The 9759-nt window shown below is 45.0% G+C and overlaps 1 protein-coding gene across 1 annotated transcript; it reads left to right on the top strand.

The window, feature by feature from the left end:
- The first annotated feature begins 295 nt into the window (after nt 1-295).
- KCNV1 (potassium voltage-gated channel modifier subfamily V member 1) lies at nt 296-8836 on the top strand. Its single transcript, XM_033155764.1, has 3 exons — nt 296-805; nt 2009-2535; nt 8313-8836. Exons 1-3 carry the CDS (start codon nt 324-326, stop codon nt 8822-8824), a joined length of 1521 nt encoding a protein of 506 aa, XP_033011655.1. The 5' UTR covers nt 296-323; the 3' UTR covers nt 8825-8836.
- Nucleotides 8837-9759: the final 923 nt, after the last annotated feature.

Raw genomic sequence — 9759 nt, 5'->3', positions numbered from 1 at the left:
GATAGACACAGAGAAGGCCGTGTTCTGAGTTACTGGGGAATGGGCTTCTGATAACTTAAGTATTATTTTGTAGAACACAGTGATTTGGTGGGTATGTGAGGGGGGTAAGGTGATCTCTCAGGAAGACTGCATCTGAGCTTCATAGGGCCTTGTATGTTAGCACCAAAATCTTGACCCAGACAAAGTGCTACATGAGGAATTGAGGAAACTGAAAACAACAACGCATAATGGTTCATTCTGTTGCTTTGCCCCAGCATGGGCTCTTTGACTTGCATGTGTCATTTTTTTCTAGGAAAGAGAAGGCTGCCTCTGGCAGCTGAAGAATGAAGTCCCCTTCTTGTTGCCTGTCCCTTTCTTCAGGAGCATCTGGAGAGGAGCTGGGTGAGAGCACATCATTTGGATCTGTGGAGTCCAGCGTCTTCTGTAGCGAGGAGGAGCCAGGAACCTTGCTGCGGCCGGTGGCCCCTTCCTTGGACTGCATCACAGTCAATGTGGGAGGGGCCCGCTTTGTGCTGTCCCAGAAAAGGCTGTGCTGCTACCCGGACACCCGCCTGGGCAAGCTGGCTGTAGTGGTGTCAGCTGCCCGGGACGTTGCCTCCAGCCTCCTGGATCTCTGTGATGATGCCAATTTGGTGGAGAATGAATATTTCTTTGATCGGAGCTCTCAGGCATTTAGTTACATCCATAATTATTACCAGACGGGCCGGCTGCACGTGATGGATCAGCTCTGTGCACTTTCCTTCCTGCAGGAGATCCAGTATTGGGGGCTGGATGAGCTCAGCATTGACTCCTGCTGCAGGGACAGGTGGGTAATCGATGGGGCCATGGCCCAAATCCAGTAGGGTTAGGGAAGACTTCAGTAGGGCGTTGTAGATTAATTCTGCAGCTGGGGAGAGGTGAGGTAAGCACAGATGAAGGGAATTAAGATGAGGTGGTGGCCTGGGTGCCACTGATGTGAATTCCTGCCACCTAGGCAAGGCAGCAGCTGGATAGAAAATGATGGCAGTGGTTGAGTTTGGTATTGAAGTAACCCAGTGTAGTTGCCCGGTACCTTTTTGTGTACTTGGAAAGGGGGTGGAAGTTGGGAGGGCTCACAGGGGGTGGGGGTGGCAGGGTGAGGTGCTGGGGGGCCCAACTCCAACATTGTTTTTTCTAGAAAAAAATCACTGGGTGTACTACTACTACTACTAATAATAATAATAATAATAATAATAATAATAATACTTTATTCTTTATGCCCCACCCATCTGGCTGGGTTTCCCCAGCTACTCTGGGCAGCTCCCAATGGAATATTAAACAGAATAAAACTTCAAACATTAAAATCTTCCCTAAACAGGGCTGCCTTCAGGTGTCTTCTATAAGTCAGATAGGTGTTTATTTCCTTGACATCTGATGAGAGGGCATTCCACAAGGCGGGTGCAACTACCAAGAAGGCCTTTGCCCGGTTCCCTGTAACCTCACTTCTTGCAGTGAGGGAACCATCAGAAGGCCCTCGAACCTGGACCTCAGTGTCCAGGCTGAACGATGGGGGTGGAGACGCTCCTTCAGGTATACTGGGCCAAGGCTGGCTAATGTAACCTTGAAACAGGTTCCTCTTAGGATTATATGAATGTATGATCTAAAGCAGGGATGGCTAGTTTGTGGCTCTCTGGATGTTGATGAGCTACAACTCCCATCAGCCCTGGCAATTAGCCATACTGGGTGGAGCTGATGGGAGCTGTAGTCCAAGACACCTGGAGGGCCACTGGTTAGCCACCCCTGTTTTTAAGGCAGACTTGATGTGTAGCACGGAGGAGTTGAGGTTCATTTTAGGTTTGTCCCTTTTGCTGATCATTTGGCTTAACAGCTGTAAGATTCACAAGAGCACATCTTGAAGTTTGTGGCTGCTATCTTTTGCATTTGTAATTGAAGTTGGTGGTAGTGATGCAGATGCTGCTACATGTGTCTGCATTCGTTTCAGATGTAGTATAGTGTCACATTTTGTGCTTCGCTGCCCTGCAATGCACAGGTACTTCAGGAGGAAGGAACTGAGCGAAGCCTTGGATATCAAGAAAGAAGCTGAAGCTCTCGATGCCCAAGAAGAGGAAGAGGACTTCTCCGGGAGCCTCTGTCCCAGATTCAGGCAGAAGCTTTGGGAGGTATTGGAAAAACCTGGGTCTTCTGTCGCTGCCAGGACTTTTGGCACCATCTCCATGGCCTTTGTCGTCATCTCTATTGCCAACATGGCCCTCATCTCTGTGGAACTGAGCTGGCTGCCACCACAGCTCCTTGACATCCTGGAGTACGTGTGTATTGCCTGGTTCACAGGAGAGTTTGTCCTGCGTTTCCTGTGTGCACAGAAGAAATTCTACTTCATACGGAATGTAGCAAACATCATAGACCTGCTGGCCATTTTGCCCTTCTACATCACTCTGGTAGTGGAGAGCTTGCGTGGAAGACACAGCTCCCAGGAGCTGGAAAACATGGGGCGTATTGTTCAGGTGTTAAGGCTGCTGAGGGGTCTGCGCATGCTGAAGTTGGGCCGGCATTCAACAGGTAAATCTACATGGTGTGGGAAACCCTTGGGGAAAATGATTCTTTTGTGGTTCTACCTAATGGGGGGGGATTTTAAGAAACTCAGATGAGAAGCTGACTTCCAAATGAGCAGAGGCCCACAACGTGAGACTGGTCCCATGTTTCAAGCTAAACTTTGTAGCCACCAAACTCCAGACAGACCCTTCCCCAGAATCATTTCCAAGGCAAGCAGGTGACTGTACATATCCCAGATAGGTTTAACAGTCCTTCACTCTTCATGGGGAACTCTGGGAATTTGGAGCTCTGGAGGGGGCAACAGGAGTCTCCTAACAACTCTCAGCGCCCTTGACAAACTACAGCTCCTAGAAGTCTTTGGGGAAGCCACAACTGTTTGAAAGTGGTATCCAGTGCTTTTTGTGTGTGGGGTGTGTGTGTGTCGGTACTCACCATGAAGTTGTTACAGTAAGTGCCACACTTTTAACATTTGGGGGAGGGAAAGGTGCCGGTACTGTGTACCCTTGAGTACCCCCCAGGGATAGAGAAAAACACTGGTGGCATCATAGTGCTTTAAATATATGGTGTGAATGTGGCCAGAGAAAGGGCATTTCACAATCCCATTCCTTTCCGTTTATTGACTTACTCTGTCACTGCAATGCCTAATTTCAACAGTGCCTCCTCTGTCATCTGATGGACACAGTCCCTTGTCTGATAGCTGCCTTAAACCAGGTGATGCTATCTGCCGATCTCCCTCAGTATTGTCTACTTTGCCCAGCTGTGCCTCTCCAGGATCAAATGCAGAGGTCTTTTCTGCCATTTGATCCTTCTAACTAGAGATGCTGGGCATTGAACCAAGGATCTTTTGCATGCAAAAGAGAAGCTCTACCACGGAGCTGTGGTACCTTTCCTAGGACCTTCCATCATAAGAGTTGGAAGAGACCATGAGGACCATCTAGTCCAACCCCCTGCAATGCAGGAATTTTTCACCCAACACGGGGCTTGAGCCCATAGCTCTCAGATTAAGAGTCTCGTGCTCTAGTGCCTTCTCAGCAGCTGGGCTGCCCAAAGAGTCAGCAAGCCTCACTTTCCACAGGAAACTATGAATCTTTCCTGTATCACAGTGCAACCAAGTAATTGTGGGAGAATTGAGCGGAGGGGACCAGTTCACCAGTGACATCTCCCTCTAGAAAACTATGTAAATCTGCCCTGAGGTCCTACAGTTCTGAGAAGCTGAACAGGCAAATCTTCATGATTTTTAGATCAGTGTTTTTCAACCACTGTTCCGCGGCACACTAGTGTGCCGCGAGATGTTGCCTGGTGTGCCGTGGGAAAAATTGAAAAATTACTTTATATATAGTCAATATAGGCATAGAGTTAATTTTTTTTAACATTTTCTAATGGTGGTGTGCCTCGTGATTTTTTTCATGAAACAAGTGTGCCTTTGCCCAAAAAAGGTTGAAAAACACTGTTTTAGATGGCCAGGGTGGGAAGCCTGTGACCCTTCTAGCTGTCGATGGACTCCCAACAGCCTCTGCCAGGGATGGTGGGAGTTGTAATCCAGCAACATTTGAAGGGCAACTCGTTCCTCACCCCTGGTCTGAAGCCCAGTTCTTGCAAGGAACAAACCTGTTTCTGAACTGCACCAATAGTTGTAGGGGGCGGCAGGAATTACATGACTGAATTCTCCTTCATACAGGGAACAGAAGAAAAATCCCTACATGCAGAAAAACTAACATGTTAGGAAGAAGGCTGTCCTAAAACCTTCGCTGCAGCACCTAGTTTTCTCTGTTCAGGGAATTTGACTTGTTTGGGGGTTTTGGGGTGTGTGTGTGTGTGTGTGTGAAGAGTATCCAATCATGTTAGCATCCTGATGTAGTACAATCCAGAAATAATGTTAATACCCCAACACAGATTAATTGGACCGTCATGCTATAAACTCCCTCTAATCACTTCTCCTAACCTTTTCATCACCCCCCCCCCATTAGTGCTATATAAGCTAGTTTGGTTGCCTGCCAGTTTCATTGTCAACAGTGAGTAAACTGGCAAGGGTCAGAGATGCCCTGCTATCAGCACTGCATTACTATTCAAAATAAAACTGGATTCATATCTGCAAACATTTGCCTAGAGGGGGTTGCCTATATGAACACAGCTATTCTGAATTTATAATATTCTATTTGCTTCTTTTACTCTTGAACAGATCAGACTGGAAAGTCATAGCAGCAAGGCTGTGTTTGCAGCTGATGGGCTGAAATGTTGCCTCAGATGAATCTGTTGTTGCAACATTTCCCCCTCTTCCTCAAATGGAGAGAAATCCCAGATCGGTTTCCTTTAGTTGGCAGAGCAGTGAAGGCTTCCTTTTGTAATATATACATGGCAGAAGATAGGGCAACCCCCCCTCCCCTCCCCAAACTGTGCCCCCAATTTCATCTGCTTTGGGCTTCCAAAAAAACCTCTCACCTTTCACTTACTTTACCTGTTTTATTTGCTGAATGTATATAGCTGCTTCATAAGTTCCAGGAGGCTCAGAAAACAATTAAAACTGTTAGAGATACTGAAACACTCAAACACATATTTATTTCTCTCACACACACTTCCAGCATTGCAGCGCACCTCTGGGTATCTAATTAAAAAAAAAGATGCCAGCTTCCAGGAGACGACCTCCTAACAATAGGTTCCCATTGATGAGCTGTAAAAAAAACTGAGCATCATTGAACTGTTAACAAAGCAATGGCCTTCCAGCATCTGTAATTTCTTTTATTTTCAGAATCATTCCAGTTTGTAACATATTGCAGGAAGAAAGAGAGAGGAAAGAAACTTTTATGTCCATGTCCAACATATATGATCTATGTTAGTCACGGGTGCCATAAAAGATAAAAGAGTCCCTTGGAATCAATTTTTACTCATCATAGGAGGCGAGGTGAGAATTTATATAATAATAATAATAATAATAATAATAATAATAATAATAATAATAATAATTTTTATTTATACCCCGCCCTTCCCCGCCAAACCGGGCTCAGGGCGGCTAACACCAATAAAATCACAACAAAAACATAAAACAGTTCATTAAAATACAGATTAAAATACAATTTAAAACTAAATCTAAACTTCAGCCTCATTTTTAAGTAGCCCACCAATCACCCCAAAAGAACGAAACATCAGGGTTAAACTGAAACCAACCCAAAGGCTAGGTGGAACAGCTCCGTCTTGCAGGCCCTGCGGAAAGATGCCAAATCCCGCATCTTTAAAGAGACAATGAGGAATAATGAGATTGAGTAAGGGCAGAAGAAAATTGCTGGTATCCAAGCCAGTGGCAAAATGGCAACGAACTCTTATGGTGAGGACTTCTACCCACAATGCATCCTGGTGTTAAAGAGTCCATGTATTGTGTTAGAACACGATACCACTCCTGCTGGCAAGTTATGCTTGCTACTCCACAAGACTAGCATTAAGATATAGAAAGTGCTAACTTGACACATCTTGACACTAAGGCATATTGTTTTTATGTCATATCTCCCATACATAGACTGATGGCTCACCAGCTCTTGAATTGTTCCATCTTTGAAGAAACTTGGAGAAGGCTTGAGTTAGAAAACAGTTAATTTTTATTTTAAACAACTGAGATGTGCCATTTAAATGGCATTCACAAGAGACTTAAATTAGGTGCTATGCATTGCAAGCCTGTTTGTGCTTGGAAGGAACCCCATCAAGTTCAATGAGACTAACTCCCAGATGTCTGTATAGAACTGCAGCCTTAAAATATGAGGGTTGAGGCTGCTCTTACACATGCATGTACATAAATTGCAGCTGTGTGAAGTACTTGTTTTGACGTGAGGCTAGTTGATATGAAAGGGAGTTTCTTTGGAGCGGCCAGGGCTGGAGATAATAAAGCTATAGTCCTGAGCTCATACAGTTGGCAGTTATCCGTCTGTAAAATTCATTATTTCAGATACATTTAGTATTGAGGTACAGCAGATGAATGTCAGCTCTTGCACGCAGGAAATGATTCTCAAGTACAAAATTTGGAGAGATGACTGGGTAAGCAGTATCACTTACTTAAGGACTTCAGTAGAACTCAGATGGATCCTGAGCCAACAAACTAAATATGAGCCAACAGCGTGGTGCTGCTTTAAAAGGGCAAATGCTAATGTGGGTTACACAGAAGTACTGCATCCAAGGCATGGGAAGAAATTGTTCTACTCTACTGAGTGCTGGTTAATTCCCAGCTACATAAGGATGCTGAATATGTTTTGTTTTGGTTTTAACCATTAAGGGAGAATAGAAGGGCTGACTTTGTTGGAAGAATTGTGCCTAGGCTAGGGCACATTCATTCAGACCCCATGTCCATCCTCTCCAGAAGCATTTTTCTTCCTCTTTTGCTATATTGGGCCTGCTCCCCTAATAAATACTGGGTGAGATGAGAGCACTTTTTAAGCCCAAGGGCTACATGCTCTCCTGAGGACCACATGCCAGTGGTGGGTGGGACCAGAGGCAAAAGTGGGTGGATAAATAAATAAATGCAAATGTTACCTTTGTACAGTAGGCTAGTTTCCGCATGCACACCTCTCTATCCTCCATCCAGGAAAGCAAGTGGCTTGATCAGAAGTCAAGGATACATTCTAGCCATGGAAAAGCATGCAAAGCAGGGACACTGAGGGTATAGCCAGGAAAGGAGGCTTGTGTCCTAGGGAGAGTTTTGAGGGCCCGATAGAAAGACCTAGAGAGCCACATTTGGCCTCTGAGCCACCTCAAACCTAGGGAAATATTTGTACCAGGGACTGTTCTCCCTGTCCAAGTGGGCTTTAGTTCAACCCCTACTGCTCAGAAGGCAGGAGCTCACATGACAACAGCTTTGCTCAAGGACTCTCTATCCGACTCCACTACTGGTCCTGTTTTGCTTGTCTCACTGTTGCCCTTGCAGAACTCAGCAGGGAGGAGGATGGGGACAAAACTAGAATTATAGGGCTCAGCTGTCATTGATGCAGGTTCCACCTACCATGGGCATCCCAGCCATCCCAGGGGCATCAGGCTCCAAGGAATCCTATCCTTCCCACGGTGGCAGCCTAGAAGCAGATAAACAAAAAACATTTCTTACCAAGTAATTTAATAATAATAATAATAATAATAATAATAATAATAATAATTTATTTGTACCCCGCCCATCTGGCTGGGTCTCCCCAGCCACTTTGGGCGGCTTCCAACAAATATTAAAATACGTTAAAATATCACAAATTAAAAACTTCCCTGAACAGGGCTGCCTTCAGGTATTTTCTGAATGTCAGGTAGTTGTTTATCTCCTTGACCTCTGATGGGAGGGCGTTCCACAGGGCGGGTGCCACTACCGAGAGAGAGCTGAAGGAATGCATTATAAGTAGGATAATGCCATTGCTCCGAGTAAAGTCCCACCCCCTCCATCTCTTGTATTGTACGTCACACCTAATGTGAGCTTTCTGCCTCTGAGATTTCTGTTCTACTACCCTCAGTGCACGCCTGGTCCTGGGAGAAGGGAGGTCAGGAATGCTTTCCAAAGACACTGAGTCTGTCAGCTGTCTCTCCCCTGTTGTTGCTTCTTTCTGCTGTTCCTCTTCCAATATTTCCCAGCTTCTCCCCTCTGCAGTCTCTGAACTATGCCCTTCTGCAAACCACTGTTCTAAATCTATACTGTCCTCCTGTTCTTGGGAAGGTTCAGGAGAAGGGGGGTGGCCCCCACCATTCCTCCTCAGTCCAGCCCCTGAGAAGGGGGCACCAGCCACCACTGATGGAGGCTGTGACCTGAACTGAAATCCTCTCTTGCATTGCAGGTTTGCGGTCCCTGGGCATGACCATTGCCCAGTGCTATGAAGAGGTAGGCATGCTCCTGCTTTTCCTCTCTGTGGGCATCTCCATCTTCTCCACCATGGAGTTCTTTGTCGAGCAAGGTGTCCACGGCACAACCTTCACAAGTGTGCCCTGTGCTTGGTGGTGGGCTACGACATCCATGACGACAGTTGGTTACGGAGACATTAGGCCGGATACAACCATCGGCAAGATAGTGGCGTTCATGTGTATATTGTCAGGAATTCTCATTCTGGCTCTGCCAATAGCCATCATCAATGACCGCTTTTCTGCCTGTTACTTCACGCTGAAGATAAAGGAAGCTGCTCTCCGACAGCGTGAAGCCTTAAAGAAGCTCACGAAGAACATGTCCAGTGATTGCACCGTCAATGTTAATTTGCGTGACGTCTATGCTCGAAGTGTCATGGATGTGCTGAGGCTAAAAGGCCGGGACAGAACAAGCACTAGGAGCAGTGGTGGTGATGAGTTTTGGTTTTGATTTCTTAAAAAAAAAAAAAAAACAACAACAACAGCATAAGGCAGGGGTAGCCAATGTAGTACTGTCCAGATATTGTTAGACTACAACACCCATCATTTTATTACCATTGGCAATGTTTGCTGGGACTGATGGGAGTTGTGATCCAACAACTTCCAGAGAACACGACACTGTTTAAAATGTGTGTCTAACGTTTCGTCAGCCTTGATAATAAATGCTGTGTTGAATACGAGGCTACCAATTGTTTCATGTTCTCCCCTATTAAATTTCCCTTTCCGGGTTTCTGAGCATATGACAACAATTACCCTAACCCAAAGGCTTATTAAAAGCAAAAACTCTCAGGTTATACTGACTCTTACCATTTAGACCATTAATTAGAATAAAATGGCGGATTCATCTACATAAAACAATGTTCCGGTTATTTGGTAATAGTTCTTACGCTTGCTTTAATATGAAAAAATAAAGTGTTTAGCAAAATGAAAGTTGTTGTACTGTTTTGTTCTATATTTTAAATAGTGTATATATATATATATATATATATATATATATATATATATATATATATATATATATATATGTGTGTGTGTGTGTGTGTGTGTGTGTGTGTGTGTGTGTGTGTGTGTATTAGCAAGAGATGAGGTGCCTTTACAGTAGCTAATTTGAGACATGATTTGGTCCATCGCAGAGATGGGGGGACTCAGCTTCTCTCAATCTCATTTATCCTTTTGAGGAAAGTCATTCTTATAGCCTAATTCTGATGTGAGGAACCTGAGATGCTCCAGATGTTATTGAACTCCAAACAGAAGTGCCTGGGAACTGGTGGGGGAAAAGGCAGGGGTCCCTCCAACATGCAGAGCCAACTAATTCTAAATTTTGGTGCCTCCCAGCATGGCCAATAATCAGAGATGATGGAAGTTAAATATTCTAACAACATCCAG

This window comes from Lacerta agilis, chromosome 7, assembly GCF_009819535.1.
Source record: "Lacerta agilis isolate rLacAgi1 chromosome 7, rLacAgi1.pri, whole genome shotgun sequence".
Classification (NCBI taxonomy): domain Eukaryota; kingdom Metazoa; phylum Chordata; class Lepidosauria; order Squamata; family Lacertidae; genus Lacerta; species Lacerta agilis.
The sequence above is the reverse complement of the archived record's forward strand: the minus strand, read 5'-3'. Positions and strand labels throughout refer to the sequence as shown.